This window comes from Mizuhopecten yessoensis, unplaced genomic scaffold (assembly GCF_002113885.1).
Source record: "Mizuhopecten yessoensis strain PY_sf001 unplaced genomic scaffold, ASM211388v2 scaffold9341, whole genome shotgun sequence".
Lineage (NCBI taxonomy): Eukaryota > Metazoa > Mollusca > Bivalvia > Pectinida > Pectinidae > Mizuhopecten > Mizuhopecten yessoensis.
In genome coordinates this window covers 419,543-439,815 of record NW_018407999.1, presented here as the reverse complement: position 1 = coordinate 439,815, position 20,273 = coordinate 419,543, and the positions used below count along the sequence as shown (strand labels likewise).

At 35.9% G+C, this 20,273-nt stretch overlaps 2 protein-coding genes across 2 annotated transcripts; one reads left to right on the top strand and one right to left on the bottom strand.

Moving 5' to 3' along the window:
• Positions 1-1,746: 1,746 nt before the first annotated feature.
• LOC110457858 (palmitoyltransferase ZDHHC3-like) lies at positions 1,747-12,815 on the bottom strand. The gene is made up of 8 exons (XM_021509302.1): positions 12,649-12,815; positions 11,228-11,387; positions 9,408-9,517; positions 8,310-8,371; positions 7,796-7,883; positions 3,987-4,059; positions 3,275-3,383; positions 1,747-2,528 (listed from the first exon to the last, which is right to left on the bottom strand). Exons 1-8 carry the CDS (start codon positions 12,804-12,806, stop codon positions 2,452-2,454), a joined length of 837 nt encoding a protein of 278 aa, XP_021364977.1. The 5' UTR covers positions 12,807-12,815; the 3' UTR covers positions 1,747-2,451.
• A 1,208-nt stretch (positions 12,816-14,023) lies between these two features.
• On the top strand, positions 14,024-16,937 carry LOC110457857. Its single transcript, XM_021509301.1, has 2 exons — positions 14,024-15,284; positions 15,356-16,937. Exons 1-2 carry the CDS (start codon positions 14,076-14,078, stop codon positions 15,398-15,400), a joined length of 1,254 nt encoding a protein of 417 aa, XP_021364976.1. The 5' UTR covers positions 14,024-14,075; the 3' UTR covers positions 15,401-16,937.
• Positions 16,938-20,273: the final 3,336 nt, after the last annotated feature.

Here is a 20,273-nt window from a genome sequence, read left to right as displayed (position 1 = left end):
TTCATTTCTTTAAAAAATGTTCACTAGTGGCATCAGTGGGCGAGATTGGGACTTTGTCATTCTCCGTGTCAAAACAAGGAAAAAGTTTCACTCTCCTAGTTCTGCATGTCTCAACAAGGTTACCGCGAGCGGTATATAATACGCCCGTCACACATTGAATGAGCAGTTGTTTGTATGATTGAAATATATGAAGCATTTGTGAGTAATTGATATTAAAAGAGAAATCATTCAACATAACTGGTAGATCAATGAGTGCAATACAACATCATGGAACGCATGCATCGCATTAATGAAACCAAGGGTAATAACTCCAGTAATTATGGTCGGATAATGGCGGTTATCGAACTTGTCCGAGGGTTCATGGTAATTAACCTTGTTGTGAAGTTTGAAATTAATCCGTTAATAATTACTCGAGATATCAAGCGGACACTGTTTCGGCAAGTAAAGGGGCATAACTCCAGAAATTATGGTCGGATAATGCCGGTTATCGAACTTGTCCGAGGTTTCATGGTAATTAACCTTGTTGTGAAGTGTGAAGTTAATCCGTTAATAATAACTCGAGATATCGAGCGGACACTGTTTCGCCAAGTCCATAAAGGGGCTTAACTCCTGAAAATATGATCGGATAATGGCGGTTATTGAACTTGTCCGAGGTTTCATGGTGATTAACCTTGTTGTGAAGTTTGAAGTTAATCCGTTAATAATTACTCGAGATATCGAGCGGACACTGTTTCGGCAAGTAAAGGGGCATAACTCCAGAAATTATGGTGGGATAATGGCGGTTATCGAACTTGTCCGAGGTTTCATGGTAATTAACCTTGTTGTGAAGTTTGAAGTTAATCAGTTAATAATTACTCAAGATATCGAGCGGACATCGTTTGCCCGCCGGCCCGCTCACGTGATAACATAATACGTCCCCGTCTTCGACGGGCGTATAAAAAGGGGAGATAATAGAGCTAGGACAATCATTGCTCTAAAAGTTCTATTTCAGCGTTGTATAGCAACTCTCTGGATATCTGGAGCTGTTTACAGTCATGAATGAGACACCTGTTTATAATGTTCATCTTAATTCAGCAATAAAAACGTAACATAAATTACAAATTAATCTTCCCACTGGATAGAAAAACAGAAAGTCAGAAGGGTTTGTAACACTGTCCCTGTTTGATGGAGTCATCTCTCAAGTTACTGTATAACGCTTGTATACTGAGTGTGTAACATCTAATTTTACTTCATAACACAGATGTTTATGTTGGTTTTATTTTCTCCATATTTGTGGCATGAACAATTCCACAAAACATAAACCTCATGGAATTGTTGCCAATCTACTTAAGGTGGCTCCACACATTGTCATCAGTGTCCATTTTCATGAAAAACTTATGGAAAAAGTACAGCTCAGACTCAATTAACATGCTTACACGAGTTCACAAGCTCGAGGTCGTTACGATTTTCACTGCTGAGCGAGTCACGCTGTCGATTAAATCGTTTTTACAATTGAAGTCTAGTTATTACTCTGTGAAAATAATATTTTGTAAAATATCTAGATCCCTATGAAAATGCATGTTTGAGTGCAGTCAGTGCACGTGAATGGCATACTATGCGATAGTCTGTGGGCACATATGTACCTGACATGTAAATTTACTGTGCATTAGCGGGCTGTGGAATGATGTCCAAAGTGTACATGACTGAGAGTAATTTGGTTCCATAAAAGAACAATAAATTGATAATTTTGATTTTTTTATAGCCATCATTTTTGTTATATATAACAGAGATAACTGTCATTGTGTAAATTGTATCCCTCTGTAAAAAGTTCAGAATTTTTCATAAAATCAACTCTACATAGTTGCATAACCATTTTGCGAAAGTTTCAATGAATTTTGCTGGTTAATTGCGAAAGAGTGCAGCCACCTTAAGTTCAAATCCACTAAGTGTCGAAAAGCTTGCCTGACTTACTGTCGATACATTGAAAAAAAGTGAATGTATTTACTAGTAAATCTTTTGATTCGAAATGAAGAAAAGCATGGTACTGATGCTAGTATAGACTACTGCTTAACATGAAACGAATATAAAGACTAGATTCATTTGGTATAAAACAAAACCTATCTGTTGTATGTACATGTTTGTAAACTGTTGATAACAGATGAAAAACAAACAAAGTTTCCGTTAATTATCAAAAACTGGTAGTGAGTTACTTGTGAAGAAGCTGTGAAAAATAGAAATGCAATAATCATCAAGCTTAAAACTTTGGAATGTTACATAATAAATAGTACGTAAAAACAAAAGAGAAATTTACAGCACATTGATGAATAAGAAAACCATTCCCTTCCTCTTTACTTTCATTAAGACCCACCCCCCTCTCAAAATAATTAACCCTTCCCAAGCCCTCCCCTCTCTCAAACCAATCGACCCTTCCCAACCCAAGCCCTCCCCTCCCCTATTGGTATATGGCCTGGGCTATACTGTGTACTGTGTCTCATAGACTTGGACCACTGGATTAAACTGTAAGGGAATCAGCCACCAACACGGATGCCCTGTCAATTAAACAAAATATGATTAAATATTATGTAAGCTACCATAATGTGATATGTTAGATCTTCAAAATGATCCCTCAAACATGCAAACTATAGTAACTCATGTTTAGCGGAGCTATGTACATTTGTATATGTGGCAGGTTTTAATTGTAAATAGGATTACGGTCGCCTTCTAGCTTCGAGCTAGGGGGGATCTCCCATTAGCTCAGTGGTAGAGTGTCCGACTAGGAACCTGGGGATCGTGGTTTGATCCCCAGTGGAAGCACACTATTCTCTTCCCTGTTGCATATACATTGATATCACTTCAATTATCCTGAATTATCAGAATTATCAGATTAAGGATCCCTGTACCACTGCAAAAAACTGTAACTCAGTACAATCATTAGCAGTGTTTCGAGTATAAAAATAAATTCAACAGGCAAAACAGGATTCAAACCCCTGAAATTCAGATTGTTATACTATATTGCTCTTACCGATTGAGCTACCTGGCCAAAGGAAGCATTCTGGCCCAACATAGCCAGTTTCCTCTGGCCCCGACACCAGACTTAGACATTTTGACTGATAGATAACTAAGTTTGGTGTTAGGGCCAGAGGAAACTCGGGCTTGGTCCAGCAGTGCTACAGTTACATTCAAAACAAAACTAGGGGGAAGTTACTCTGTTTACGAAAAAAAATTGTATATTTTTTAAAATATATCCAATTGTGGATGTTAAGTAACATACATATCTTCTTAAATTATAAATTACCTCGACCAAACACTTCCTGCATTAAAGCATATGATGACTTTTTCTGTCGCCGCGGTCCTGCTTTTTTCACCTGTTCTACCGCAGTCTCGTCACTCAATATAGCACCCATCTAAATCACAGAGAAAAACAGCTGTACAGACATGTCAAAGTAGTTTATGATCTATCTCAATATGCATAGGTGTCAACCTCTAAATGCTCCAATGAGGGCGATCTCCCTTATACTACATTTCCAAAGATGGAGAAAGTGCGTGAAATGCAACTGAAACTGCTTTGCTCAATTTATCTTTCCCTTCTTATGTTTCAAAATAACCCCAAAAAGCATTCATTTGATTCTGACACAGCTGTTATGATCATAACACACACCCTTCAGTAACTAGGAGATCATTTGACCACAGGAGGTAAATATTGAGTTTGTGCAAGTTTGGACTTAAATGAGGGAGTTCCGAGGAGGTGGTTAATTTTTTTGTCAAAACGAAGGAGTCTCCCTCCTAATGAGGGAGAGTTGACAGCTAATAATATGGAGTCATAAAACAAGAGATTGGAACAGACAAAATTAAACTTAGTAAAATAAAATAATGTTTGAATCAAAGAGCTGGGAATAATCAAAACTAATTATATAGAGTGGGCACTCGTGAAAAATATCAATACTCTATATTATTAGTAACATTATCCTGGACTCTTTACAATATGCAGTAAAATACATTAAACAAACCTGGTCACACCCGATGGCGATCACAAACATCCCGAACAGTAGCGATTCCACCACTAATAACACAGAATGTATCCTACAAAATAAACCAAACATCTCACAATTTAATGTCTTCAACTTATCCACCCCTACATATTTAAACTGGACTTGCCCAGTGTTTGATTTGGTAAGGTTCAAATGCGACTTAAGGGGTGAATGGGTTAATGACCTCAGCTGTTGTGGGGAAGAGGTTAGGCTGTACTGTCTACCTAAGAGGCTACCATTAATGTGGAAATTATAGTGGTGTGGAAATGCTCGCATAATTTGCATTGCAAAATGTCCAAAAGCAAATACATGTATGTATAGAATATATTTTAATGTGAAGAGACACCTCGTCTCATACAGTTTTTTTAAGACAGGTTTATACAAACTACCGCTACAGATCTTCTCACTACAATTATCAAATTTTTTAAATTCACTTATGTTGACCCCACTTCTTCAAGAGGAATTTGTCACAATAATAAGCCTTTGATTACAAGCTAACCAAAGGGATATGCGATAATAGCAGCATATTTTATAAGTGATAACTGTTTTCTTTTGTTTATGTATTTTATGTTGTATTATTGTTTCAAAGTGACTGTTTATCTCTGTTATATGTTTTGATATGTACATTTTCATGTTCCTGTCTTGATAAAGGGGCGGATCGCCCTGAAATTTGTCTGCAATGTCCTAATGACCCATATGTCGATTCATCTGTTTGTTTGGATCCAGTGCCAATATTGGTACATACTGTCATTATTACTTATGAGACCTATTTCTATACACAATGTGGAATATATAAATTTCATTCCCATTGCCAACATGAAAATTTCAACACAGTGATCACTTTCACAGGCACATTCTGGTCATATATTTGTAGTGAACATCATTTAGTCCCCAGTAGTAAACATCATTTTGTCCCCAGTAGTAAACATCATTTTGTCCTGAGAATTGACAGCTTTGAATTTGATGTGAACATCATTTTGACCTGACAATTGACAGCTTTGTAGTGAACATAATTTTGTCCTGAGAATTAGCAGCTTTGTAAAGTGAACAAAAGTTTTTCCTGATAATTGACAGCTTTGTTTAGTGAACATCATTTTGTCCTGAGAATTGACAGCTTTGTATAGTGAACATAATTTTGTCCAGAGAATTGACAGCTTTGTATAGTGAACATTATTTTGTCCTCAGAATTGACAGCTTTGTATAGTGAACATAATTTTGTCCAGAGAATTGACAGCTTTGTATAGTGAACATAATTTTGTCCTCAGAATTGACAGCTTTGTATAGTGAACATTATTTTGTCCTCAGAATTGACAGCTATGTAGCCTAGTCAGCAGTCCTCGTCATACATTTTAAGTAAGAGAAGTGATATGTTTCAAGTGAGAAAGGAAAGTAATACAGATTACACGGATACATTTACTGTGATACACAAAAGTAATGTCATATAAAATGTCCATTGATACAGGGATTCACAACAAAATACATAATTAGAATATTCTATGACAATAGATCTTATCCTGATCCTACAAAGTCCTAGGGTAGACGAAGCCCAATGGTCAGCGAAACCGGTAGACCACACCAATAAACACAAGAAAACCAGTCCCTAGTTTGTTGCGATTGATGTACCCTGTTAGATTTATCCTGATCCTGATTTTTAACAACTACCTATGCATGTCTGACCTCTAAATGTAGTTGTAGTGCATTTTTCAAAGAAAGTGCTGACCCAATTCTTTGATTGATTTATTGGTTGAGTGAGCCTGGTGCATTATAAATGTGAGCCTGGAAAACAGAAATCACCCTGGAAAAGTTCAAACTATGGTATATATGGTACCATACTGTGAGTGCACTAAATACTGCAAAGGTGGGTATTTTAAAAACTATCTAATTTTCACTTTTCTTTTTTAATCCTATTTTACAGCAAAAAGTGACTCTTTCAAATACCTAATTGTATGTTCTGAATAATAGAATTCTTAAATTTACATTTCCAAAAAAAACACCTTCACAGTATACACAAATACATGTATGTAGAAATCAACATCAACGGACATTTACCCTACTTGACAAAGTCAGCACTGTAAGTCACTGAAGCTTTGTAAATGACATACAAATCTGCAGGACTGACTCCTATAAAAAAAAAAAAAAAAGTTCTTTTTTACTTGATACAAGGTAATTGTATGAAGCTATATCACAAGCTAAAGTATTCGGGACAGTGGTTGCGTAAATCCAGTTTATGTATCAAAGTAAGCTCAAATATTGCAAGGGATCTGAATTTTCTACAGGTTAGTCTCATAATTCTATGTGTATCCAAATTGATAACTTGGGCCCAATTTTAGTTTTACAAAGACTTGTGCCATCACTTCAAGCAATTTTCCAGGAAACCAAACATTTTGTTTCAATATTTGATTTTAAATCTACATCAAGTATTGGATATTTTTCCAGACCCGCATAAAAAATCCATTTGTTTCAAGGCAATAATGTGCAACTTCACCTAAATTAATAATACTCCAGTGTTCTAGTGATAAAAGATAAAGACTGTAGGCAAACACTGCTTAACCTTTTTACCACTGTAGACCATAACGGACTCATCCAGATCAATGTATGTTAGAGTCCACTAAAGTTACCTAGGGGTGAAAGGGTTAAAGAGAAGCGATTTTACAGGAAAGTTGATGATGCTAATCATCACTTGTGTACATTACCATACAACACCGAACAGTGACGAGAAATATTGAAATTTAGAAAAGATTTTGTGTGTACGCTACTTACATATGACAAGACAAAGAAACAGTTTACATTACACGACTGTCTGTGACAGACAGAACAATAATTTGAGTACATTACATAAAGTAACTGTAGTGCCAGACAACACTTACCAATGTGTTGGTTGATGCGAGCTGTCAAATTGTCAAAACAAAGTTTACTAAATGACAGTATGTACATTTATGTGTTGACTATGCAGCATCAATCTTTCCTGGAGTATGTTTTGTGGGGTGATAAAGATTTAGTTTTTATGCAAAAACAGATTTTATCACATACCTGTTGAATATTGTTATAGTAATAAAAGCAATTTTCAGACCATGAAATACAACGTTCTGTACTGCACATGTGCAATACGGAATGTTGTATTTACCTACTAGCGGGAACTAAATTTAATAGGAATCCCCTTGTCATGGCGAACTGAAAAGTTCCTGGTATTTGCAAAAAAACACAAGTGTTTGGTCTGGCATATTTATTTATTTTATAACCTTGAATTTCTGTTCCAAAATGTTCCCAATGAATTCTTTACCGAATGAATTTCAATTTCTATCAGGAATAAAATCTGGGGTTGTGTCAATGCATGCAGTGTTACCATCACTAACATTACATCCCCTTACACACCGGCACTGGTAAAATAGTTTATCATTCTCACCATCACTAACATTACATTCCCTTACACACCGGCACTGGTAAAATAGTTTATCATTCTATTAAATAAAGCTGTTCACTTGTCTTTGCTGTATGGTACTATGACAAATCCTGTTAAAATATCTCTATATATACCCGGTAGTAGCATCATCTATGGATACTCACCATTACCTTAAATTTTAAAATCCAATGGAACAAATGTGTAAATAAATGTGAGATAAATCCTGGCCTGAGAACATAAATATGATTCTGTTATACGATAAAGCTTGTAATAAAATAATTATACTGAACATGTTATTGTCTGTATATCCAATTTAGAATAAAATAAAATCTCGGCTAAATAAAAGATACATATATGTGTATAAACCAACAAACTGGGGGATAATTACAATTTTACGTGTTTTCCGTTGCCTTTTACTCCGGGATCCATCATCCATGACACGACCACCATGGTTGTAGCGTACGCACTGAGGATTCCTAGAAAATATAATTTGTTCAAGCTCAGCGGATCATCCCAGTAACATTACACGGTAGACATAAATGTCATTTACTTACATTCTCCTTATACACTGTATTGGTAACCACAGGAACAACACAGAATTACAGAAACATTACTTGATTATCCGGTACAATTTCCAAGTTTTGCCTCTCATTTCAGTATTACACAGTTATGGTTGAAATCAATATCTTTAATCAACAGTAGATAGTAACATTGTTTACTTGCATAAGGAATTACATTAATTACAAACAGTAGAAATTACAAGCAATCGTTTTACAATAGCTACCAAGGCCATAATTCAAACAACATACAATGTATGTAATCAACCATGTCAACAGATGACATCAACTTTAATTTAGTGCTAGTCAATTAAATCCCAGATCATAGCCGGGACATCTACTCACCAACATAGAATAAGAACTGGATGAAATATTTTTGATTAAATTCACCAACACAATTGTTGATCCTACAAAAAAGAGAAAGCTATATGTATTTTCTGGAACCAAAACCACAACCAATATTCACCATCTCAGGAATAAAAGTTACATCAAACTTATCAAAACGTAATGTTACATTCAACTTTTCTGCAAGTTTTCTTGACCTTTTTAGTATCGAATGTGTAATCCTCGATATCCAGGGGTTACGCTCACTTTCACTCTCTACACCCCTGGAATCTGTCATAGCAAAAACGCTCACTTTCGCTCTCTACACCCCTGGAATCTGTCATAGCAAAATTGAAGGCTCGGTGTGCCACCTTGTTGATGAGACAAGAAGACTAGTTCGATCCTTTGATGTACATCAAAAGAATCTCGCGGTCACGTAACGGTAAAAATTGACAGGCTTTGAAGTCGGGCGTCTCTCCTTCAAATTTGTAATCTTCAAAGGACAGGTATCAGCCTAGCGATTGGTCACTCTATTTTACCTGACACCAATCAAACAGCTTTCTTTGTACCTTCAATTTTGCTATGACATATTCCAGGGGTGTAGAGAGTGAAAGTGAGCGTAACCCCTGGATATCGAGGATGTGAATGTGTATACATATATATATATGGTTACACTGAAGATACATTGAATAATTATCAGTAAAACTTTGTTACATTGTCCCAATATATGATTCTGCTCAAGCATAGAATATTTTGGAGAAAGGTTTAATATATATTTGAAAATAAAATCATAATCAATAGTATAATTAATTATCACACGACCTGTACCAGGATTAAACCATAATTAATATATTCAAAGTTGTAGCAGAACTTGACTGGGTCGATCGCTGGTAAGCATATAGCTCAATGGGTTAGAGCGTCTGTCTAGAGTTCAGAAGGTCCCAGGTTCGAACCTCGGTCTGGCCATTGCATTTCTCTTACTCCTGTTACAAAACTATCACATCTTCTCCTAAATTTTCCTTGTTTGGATACATAAATAAATGAAACAAATAATGTTTTCCTAAACAAATCAAACTTGACCGTCTCTCTAAATACATCCAGATGACCTTCTCTACCTACCACGGACAATGGTGGTCCATCCGGCGGATACATCGCCGACAAATCCTACAGTGGTGAGCCCTCGGTGGTCGGTATGTCTCACATTTCATACACACCGTCCAGCCGTCTCTCTTAACAATAGAAGCATGTTTAGCAGTCGGACATTTACTAACGTCTCTGAATAAAACAATATTATTAATACGATCAAAAACAAGATTTTCCCATTTTTTTTTAAAGCTTTTTTGAAAGTGGTTCAAGGTACATTGTACGTGTAATTCAATTTTACAAATTTGACAGTCACTAAACTCAGCATGATAGAGTAGGCTTGTGATAATAATAAACTTCATTTGCAATAGACGTTATTGTCTTTGTGCTTCATACATTCACAATACTTGTAATATAGAAGTGGAACAAAATAAGTTCCGACAAGTTTTCAACAGTCAGCCTTAATAAAATCTGTACATAGCTTTTTTTACACGGTTAAAAACACCATTGAAAGAGGTATTACATCATTGTGACTGAGGCAGGGCTAGCTACGTATACTGACTGAGATATTTGAATGTACATAATTTTAATTTAAAATTACTTTCTAATTTCATTTGCTTTATATGTATACATTGCTAAATTTTGAATTGTAGTTATATTCTCCGATGAAATAAGGCCAAAAACATTACTTGTGTTTCCAGCTTTACGCCATTATCATCAGAAAAAAATATATGGTAGGTTGGCATTTCGTTTGGAGGGAAATTGTTTCCTTTAATTTTATAGAGCAGGAGTTCTGACTTTTACAGTGAATCACTAAATGTCAATAAAAACTTTAGGGTGAGCACAAAAATCAAAGGTAGGTAGGGTTAGCTGAAACACAAGATTTTTTTATTTTGCAAGTTTTACAAATGCTACATATGACCTTGAAGTTAGTTCAAAGATCTTATGTTTTATTATTATACATTTAGGATCTTACATGTGTTTCCATTTCATATGAGATTTATGAAACGAGTCTAAGAATTCTTCAATTTAGCGAGCCTCTGGCGAGCTGACATTAAAGATTTGTGACAATGTTTCATAAATTTCATATGAAATGAAAACGAGTGTAAGATCCTTTTTATCACATAACCAAGATTTGTGGCATTTATTCGTGTAAAACAACAAATTTCATGCAACCTTGAAACATAAAAAGCTGCCAATTTGACTCCAGTGCATAAAACTGTGACGTCATGTATTTGTCCTAGGCGTGACATCACAATTGAAGCTTACAACCAATCACAGGGCTGATACGCCAAAAAATATGACATTGGTATATTCAATGGATAACAGTTTGTCATACTGCAAATAAAAATGTCGCACGGTGATTGGTCAAATTGCCAAGGTACCTGAAGCTATGTTAGTATCCTTGCCGGGGTACATAAGAGCATGCGCGCCTGTTGTAAGGGAGATAACTCGAAGATTTGAATCGAACACACCGGAGAACGTTCGTCTGCTAATGTCTACAATCAACGATATGGCGAAACGGTTTGTTAGGAACTGAGTTGTTATTTAATGTTGTTTCAAAAACATATTGTTGACTTATCATAATTTAAATTTTTATTAAATTGTTGGAATTATACAAAAAAATTAGATCTGTTTTCCCGTTCTACCGCCCTACACAGTATCTGTTTTCTGGCAAACACGAGTCCCAACCTATAAATGGCTTTGCAGTATGACAAATTTGTTATACAGGTCTTTTGGCTCAGGGTACATAAGGTCCTGACAGCGAACATGAGACCATGTACCCTGCCAAAGACCTGTATAACTAACAATATTATGAGATAAAATGTATTTCATGTGGTCCGAAAAGTCCTTACCATATTAGGCATAGTCTTGCCAGCATGGAGGTCTGAGAAGTCGAGACCCGTTGTGGGTAGTGGGACTATACCCGGATCAGACACAACCGCCCGCATGTGGGACATCGTGAGCAGGAAGATAATAACGTTGAATGCCACCACGTTAACCACTCCCCACAACCTGCAACAACAAAGATGTCCAACAATGTTTTGCTTCATACATGTAGTGTATGTGTCGGTATCACCCTGGTAAGATACAAGCAGCTCTCTATCGACTCAGCTAGGGAACATTTCTCTTTAGTTCATTTGGTAGAGTGTGCGACTAGTAAATCAGAGGTCCTGGGTTTGACTACTAGTGATGGCATTGAAAAATAATGACCTCTGTTACATATATATCAAACGTGTCACAATATTGCAAGACCAACTGGTCCCTTAACGTCCAGCATTGACTGCATGAGTGACAATTTGTACCACAATGTGATAAAATAGTTAAGTTATCAGTTGCTCAACTATATATATACACACTATATCACATTATTTTTTTTTTAGTAGGAATTAAGTAAAAAAAAACACTTGAAATCGATAACACGACTAACATTGTCATCAGTATTTAAGATATTTGACTGAAAATGCTGAGAAATGTGAAAGTATACTGATCTTCAACTTTGAGGAACTATTTTTGTTTAAGTATTAGGTTTTCAACTGTAACAGGAAAGGAAAAATGCACGGCCAGCCCAAGGTTTGAACCCGGAACCCTCCAAACTCTAGACGGACACTCTAACAATTGAGCTGCGCCATCTGGTCGCCGACTATCGACCCAGCCCAGTTCCGCTACACAACACTCGATCATCTGACATGTGTTTGCAGGAATCAGTATACGTATTACTCCTATAATATAAGAGGCCGCTGGTCAGCCTTTTTCTATCGGATATGATTTTGCTGACTGTTACATGGCGCCTGACAAATGTATCTCGCAGTGTAAACCTCTAACATTGATGGAGTAGAATCAGTATATACTTTTGAAGAAAAAGAAACAGATGTTTTGAGCTGTGCCAGATCACTACATGTACCTGTCAAAAGTCTGGACTACGAATAATCGGGCTAGATTAACTGTTTATTAATATTTATTTATATTTCCTTTACATATTTTATGTGACATTCTAATTTGCTGTCAACAAAAATATTTTAAAATGTTCATCGCATCAATTAATTATACGTGTATTATATGGTTCTCAACTTTCCATGTATACAATACAGTACTGTATGTATGTTATCTACACGACAGATACTATATTCAATGTTGATAACGAGAATACATCCAATTTACTCAACTGTAGTACTGTAGCTGTCATGTAAATACACTTCTCCTTCACTGATTTCGGGAGTAAATATCCTAAATTTAACCGGAAACGTTTGTTGGTCACCCTCAAAACTATACTCACGTATCCGACATTGTGGGTATGACCAGGTGCCGCACGACGACATAGTCCGCGTACAGCACGGCGGCATACGTGATGATCAAACACACGATACCACACGGGTCCGACCTAAACACAGCCATCTTGACAGATCTGTACCGGACTGTCGTAGTACTCAACATTTGATTGGTCAATTTTTATCATTAAACAGGAAGTTGTATAGTTCATGAAGCGGATTCCAATACAAATATCCGTGCTTTGGTTTCACACACAGGTAACGCTACCAACAGAACTGTTTCCAATGTGTTTCACGGTCTCTCATATTCAGTTGGATTTTTGTACACGTCTTCAACAGAAAGTATGACAAGTAAGTGTTCATGTACCACTGCAGGCCTACCTGTGTAGCCAGTTACGAGTATAATTACCGTAGTTATTCTACTGTTACCGATGAATCGGACGTTGTATTACACTGATTTTCCTATTTTGAAACACTTGAAGAGATGTATGATCAATTCAGATGATTAAAACTTTATATTACGTTTTGATTGTTTGAATTTACGAGAGAAAATCGTGAAAAACAACTTGATGCATCGATTCACGGAACCAACACACTCTAAAGGTAGATAACTCTTGGGTTCTACTTTCGTTTCGTTTAAATTTAATTAAATTAAATTTCTAGTGAACGGCACAAACGTGCCCCACTTGCTATTTTTTTAATTCTATGTTTGCTTTTTATGTGAATTCCCTTTTAAAATGTGTTATTTTTCGATAAACATTCTTCTTTGTAATAATATTTCAGATAAGTTTATTTCTGGTTCAGATTGATTAATTTTCTAATCTTTTCGTTGCCCTTTTCTGTACTTTTTCCACATTTTCTGTCTCATTGAGTCTAAATATTGACTAGACAGGTCAGGCGAAGTCCAAGTGATCCCTAGCAAGTTTGTTTTTATAGAGTGGTACAAATGTTTTTCCAGTCATATACTGAAATGCTCTCCTCAACATGGCAAGTAAGGATTTGGCCTTGTCAACTTCTTCTTTTTTCACTGAGCAGACAATCGCCAAATGAGAGGTTAGAGTCTACTGTGACGCCTACATATTTCTCTTGATTTTATTTTTCTAAGACCTGTTAATTGATACAGTACGACGAATGTGTTTCCTTTGTAGTATTACCAATATATGCATGCGTGTACTTTTAGTAACCATTCCTTGCTCTTTTCTTCCATACTGTCTAGATCGTTTTGTAGCAATGACCTGTCCTCTTCTTTCTCTGTGATTTTTTTTTGGTGTCCTCCGCAAATAGGAACATTGGGGAGATAACCTTATCCGGAAGCTTAAGATCGTTTACAAACATTACAAACACTATTGGCCCAAGGACTGATGGTTTCACTGTTACAAAATGTTTTATTTCTATTAAGTTACAATCTATTCTGGGTAAATGTAGGCTGTGTGTTATGTATACATATTCACGGAGTATTTATATTTTATGGTATATATTATCTTGTATAGTCAATAATTCTGACTTTCTCCTAATCATGCAGTTACTACTTCTCTCTTGTAATGATGTACAACCTAATCCCGGCCCTGAAAATCATGATAAAGACCTTTCTATATTCCATCTTAATATTCGTAGTCTGAGAAACAAACTTTCCTCTGTAGAACAACTAGCTAGTGACTATGATATTATATGTATAACAGAGACTCACCTTGACAATTCTGTAGCAGACGATGACATTCTCTTAGACAACTTTGACTTATATCGTAAAGACCGTGGTGCTCCGGGTGGGGGGATAAATGTTTACACTTCCAGCCTCTTATCCACTTGTCGTAGACCAGACCTTGAGTTCCAGGTTGGCGAAGTATTATGGTTAGAAATCCAGTTTCCTCACAGAAAACTCTTATTGTGTACCACCTATAGACCCCCAAACTGTATACCGTCTTATTGGAACAACTTCCAATATGCTATGGAAAAAGCACTAAACGAGAATCCGTATGTAATAGTTGTAGGTGACATAAATGTTGATCTTCTGACTGTAGACAATAATCACAGACTCGTTGACATAATGAACTCCTTCCATCTGACTAACGTTATAGATAAACCGACTAGGACAGGTCGCACGCGCGCCTCACTACTTGACCCAATACTACTTTCTGACATGTGCCTGTATGTACTTGCTGATACGATCGACGTAGACCGTAACATCTCGGACCATGACGCGACTCTAGTAAACTTGACCATAGACACGGGACTTGTAAGAAAATATAAAAGAAAAATCATATGTTATGATGAAGCTAATTATCAACAGTTCAATAATCTACTAAACTCTACTGACTGGACTGATTTTTTTTCACGGACACGGTCTGCAAACGATATGTGTGATCTTTTTACTGAACATTTTCTAAATTTAGCAGACCAATGTATCCCGACAAAAACAATTACTATACGACCGACTGACAAACCCTGGTTTAATTCAGAACTTCGACGAGAAATAAGGAAAAGAGTTCGTTACTTAAAGATATTTAAAAACAACCGCACGGACAATAATCATGACCGATTTAGACGACAACGTAACCACGTCAATAACCTTAAGAAACGTACTAAAGAACTATTTTATGCGAACATAAATAGACTCTTAGACAGCTTTACTGACTCGAACCCCAAAAAATTCTGGAAAACTGTTCGTAACCTAATTAAGACTTCTGACAAATCAAACTCTATTCCACCTCTAACGAACCCGACGAACGGAGACATAGAAACGTCCGACGAAACAAAATCTAACATTCTAAACGATTATTTTGTGTCTATATCAACGATTGACGATTCTAACGTTGAAGTACCGACTGCTGACACCAGAACGGACTCCTCCTTAACAGACATATATTTTACGACTAATGACATAACCGATATTTTGAAATCCCTAAATATTAATAAAGCTGTTGGTCCTGATACTATTAGTAATAACATGTTAAAAAATACAGCCCATTCGATCGCAGTGCCATTGTTTCGTATTTTTAGGACATCTCTCGATACTGGATTTTTTCCTAACGCTTGGAAACATGCTCTAGTGATGCCCTGTTTTAAAAAAGGTGACAAATCTAAACCCTCTAATTACCGACCTATATCTTTACTCAGTACAGTTGGGAAAGTATTCGAAAAAGTAGTAACTAAATTTCTACATAATTATTTGATAGAAAACTCTCTTATCTACAAATACCAATCAGGATTTCAGCCAGGTAATTCCACTGTCCATCAACTTATTGAAATTTTTCATCAAATTTGTGAAAATCTAGAAAAAAAACATCCAACTTGTCTAATTTTTTGTGATATATCTAAAGCCTTTGACAGAGTATGGCATAAAGGGCTGGAAGTGAAACTATTCAGCTATGGTATTTCAGGTAAATTACTACACTGGTTAGTTGACTATGTTACTGACAGACGACAACAAGTTTTTGTGGGAAACAGCAGATCTTCTTTAAGGAAAATAAATGCAGGAGTTCCTCAAGGTTCAGTCCTCGGACCCTTACTATTCATTTTGTACATTAATGATATTACTGATAATCTCAATTGTATCTCAAAACTATTTGCTGATGACACATCCTTATTATGTTCAGATGAATCCCCACTAGTTATTGAAAACAAAATTAACAATGATCTTACCACTATCCAGCAGTGGGCAAATAAATGGTTAGTCAAATTTAATCAGACCAAAACAGAAGTTCTGCTGATTTCTAACATAGAACTAGACCACGTTATTGACATTAATTTTAATAATGAAAGTGTAGATTTTGTTGACCACCATAAACATTTAGGTGTATTTTTTGCTTTCAACTGTAAATGGAGCCACCATATCGAACATATATCAACACAGGCTGCAAAACTTATTGGTATTTTAAGAAAGCTAAAGTATACTCTAAATCGCACGACTTTAGATAAGATATATAAATCATATATTCTACCAACTTTAGAGTATTGTTGTGAACTATGGGATGGATGTAGTGTTGCAGATGCTGATAAACTAGAAAGAATTCAATAAGAAGCCGCCAGGATAGTCACAGGACTTCCCTCATATACAAGCAGACAATCTCTATACTCTGAAACTGGCTGGGAACCATTATCTGACCGTAGATCTGGACGGAAGTTACATTTGTTCTACAAAATACACAATGGACTAGCCCCACCATACCTTTCTGACCTTCTTCCACCTTTAAATTCTGAAAACTCCAGATTCACTCTAAGAAACTCCGAAAATTACACGCTACCCAATAACCGACTGGAAATAACAAACAACTCCTACTTCCCAGCTACTATAAGACTCTGGAACCATTTAGATACTAACATTAGACAGTTAGGAACTTTTAGCACGTTCAGAGATACTCTGCGTAAAAAACACGTTTCAAATTTTTCACATCTCTTTCTCTTTGGTGACAGGAAAACTAACATCTTACACTGTAGATTAAGAAACAAATCAAGTTCTCTTAAACACGATTTATTCAAAGTGAACATTATTAATGAACAACGTTGTGAATGCGGTTTTTACTGTGAATATGCAAACCATTATTTTTTTAACTGTAATCTCTATGCCCGACAACGCGTTGAACTTTTCAGGAATTTGAATGCATACATTCCACTCAGCCTACAAACCTTGATGTTTGGTGATTCAAACTTATCTAATAATGATAATGAACACATTTTTAATTATGCTCAGAAATACATTGACAATACGAAAAGAGTCTAACCCCCTCCCCCCTCTGTGTCTCCCTCTCTTCTCTCTCTCTCTCTCTCTCTCTCTCTGTCTCTCTCTGTTTCTCTCTATCCCCTTTCATGTTCTCACTCTAGTTGAATATGATAGAAACAACATGCCTGTACAATAATATTTTGTTTTTAATATACTTGTTATCACGATGTTGAAAGTCTGCCATCTTCGAATTGTTAATATAAATGTTTGTAACATGTGTTGGAGAGGGCTTCATATAAGTTTAATAACTTGTGCCCAATCCTTTTGTATCAATAAAATATGTTTAAACTAAAGGACTGATCCTTGTGGGATTCCTAATTATGCCTGTGTCCATTCAGACTGCTTGCCGTTTACTTTTACCCCTATCCTTCAACAAATTCCTAATCCATGTTATCATCTGGTTTGAGAACTGGCAATCTAATTAAAATCAGGTCTCTCATTACACTACGTTACTCCATAACGTAGTGTAATGAGAGATCTGATTTTAATTAGATTGGAGAACTGGTATACTCCAAGTTTATTTAGAAGTATTATGTGCGGAACAGTATGAAAAGCTTTTTTGTTATCTAAATAAATACATGTACAATCAACCGATAGGCCCATGTCCAAAGTCTCCAGCATCTGTAGTGTTATAGATTTCCCAAAATTGTTTTGGGATAAACATGTTGATCGTTCTCATATATGTTACAATGTGGTCCCGTACAACAGATGTAACGTCTCCATCGTTTTACATATGACTGATGTAAGACTCACTGACCTGTAGTTACTTGCCTCGCACTTGCATATGGCCGTTATCTGTGCTTTTTACTCCATTCATCGGGTTGTAATGATTGGTTATATTGCTGTGGCTATATACTTCTTGCAATACTGTAGAATGAAGGTTGTCGATTCCTGGTGATTGATCTTTCTTTAACCTCTGAAGTACTTAAGTAATCGGTTTTATATTATTTCCATGTCTGTCATGCTAAATACAATGTGTTTCTCTGCCACCTTTGGGATTTCACCATCGTCCTATTTAAAAAAAATACACTTTCGAAAAATTTAGCCAATATATTCACCATTTCCTTATTGATGCTTGTGTTGGGGAATATTTTGTCGGTTTGATCTTTATATAGTTCCCCAATACACCTTTTCGTTTTGATTTTGACTTTACATAGCGCCAAATCGGTCTCTGAGGTATTTATTAGCTCCCGTCGCATGTTGACCTGGTTCTTCACCCTTTTTTTTATTCATTTTGAGTTTTAGGGTCCTTGTATTTTATATTTTTTCTTTTCTTTTTTGCAAGCAGTGATTCTATTTACTCCTACTGCTTTCAAGTTGGTGTAAATGGTTTTCGATGGAATGTGTTGACCATTACTGTTTTTATTACTTTTTATCATATTGCCATCCAACGTCTGAGGTTTTTTAGGGTTTACGCTCATGTAAGGTTGCTACACTGTAGTTACAACTGCTAACGGTCTTAGAAGAAGGGACAGAAGTTATTGATAAAAGAAGGCCAATTAGATGTAATATACATAGACTTTATGAAAGCTTTCGATAAAGTCCCACATCAGCGGTTGATAAAGAAACTTGAAGGCTATATGGAGTAAGCAACTAGGTCACCAACTGGATAAAAGATTTTTTGAACAACAGATGTCAACGAGTAATGGTTAATGGAGAATCGTCACAGACATATCCAGTAGTAAGCGGTACCCTCAAGGAAGTGTTCTTGGTCCTATTTTGTTTGTAGTCTATATTAATGATTGACCTGAAATTCCAGAATCCCAATCTCCATTATTTGCAGACGATACGAAACTATACAGGAAAATCATAAGTAACAATGGTACAAATATCCTGCAGAATAATTTGAATAAACTCCAACAATGGTCAGAAAAATGGCTACTCAAATTTCATCCAAACAAATGTAAAGCTTTATCAATCAAATCTACAGAAGAAAGAAAATATTACATGTCAGGACTATCAGGGGAACAAATAGAGATGGAAAATAAAACATCCGAGAAGGACATTGGTGTGACGGTTGATGAAGATTGAAGATTTAAGTTTTAAAACACATATCCAACTTGGTGTGAACAAGGCGAATAGCATTTTGGGAGTCATTAGAAGATCATTTACCTTTATGTATGATAAAATATTTAAACTACTATTTAAGGCACTTGTAAGACCGCACTTGGAGTATGCCTCGAGTGCATTGAGTATTTATCAAACTAAAGATATTGAACTGATAGAGAACGTCCAGAGGAGAGCAACAAAACTCATACCAGGATATAAAAACCTAACATACCCGGAACGCTTACAGAAACTAAACCTAACTACCAACCTTGGAAGATCGCAGAAACAGAGGGGATATGATTAATGTCTACAAAATCTTAAATAACATTTATGATAGATGAGTCACTACTAACTTGTTCTAGGTGGACACCAACAGTAGAACAAGGGCACATTCACAAAAGAAATATTTAAAAAAACGAAGCCATTTTGATATAAGAAAACACTTGTTTAGTTCCCGTGTCGTAGACAAGTGGAAAAGTTTACCACAACATGTCATAGATACAACTGATGTTAAACAATTTGAAATGTTACTGGACAATCATTGGAAACGAGAAAAGTTAACATTCTCTGCTAGTTAATCGATTTGATTATTGGTTAAATGTAAAAATGCAATGTACACCAGAAGTAAACAAATCATTATTGTATATAATTAATTAATATGAATATTTTCGCATTAAATCGTATTAAATCGTTATTTAGTTGGCTGGCAAGTCTTCATGACGTCATCAAGATTTCTGCTTGCATAATATTATATTATGTAGTTGTCAGCTAGTTTTCATGACGTCATGATAACGTAGCAACCCCACAGTAACCATAAAGTCCACAGTAAGTGACGCCATTTTAGCGCAAGTCTTGACGCTATCTCAA

What these genes read in the sequence shown, in the direction of transcription:
- LOC110457858 (XM_021509302.1), bottom strand. Translation starts at nt 12,806, where the DNA reads ATGTTGAGTACTACGACAGTCCGGTACAGATCTGTCAAGATGGCTGTG. An exon ending in ATGGACCACCATTGTCCGTG is followed by an intron (nt 8,372 to 9,407) that starts GTAGGTAGAGAA and finishes TCTTTTTTGTAG; the next exon opens with GATCAACAATTGTGTTGGTG. An exon ending in TCGCCATCGGGTGTGACCAG is followed by an intron (nt 3,384 to 3,986) that starts GTTTGTTTAATG and finishes TCTGTGATTTAG; the next exon opens with ATGGGTGCTATATTGAGTGA.
- LOC110457857 (XM_021509301.1), top strand. Translation starts at nt 14,076, where the DNA reads ATGTATACATATTCACGGAGTATTTATATTTTATGGTATATATTATCT. An exon ending in TTACTGACTCGAACCCCAAA is followed by an intron (nt 15,285 to 15,355) that starts AAATTCTGGAAA and finishes ACCTCTAACGAA; the next exon opens with CCCGACGAACGGAGACATAG.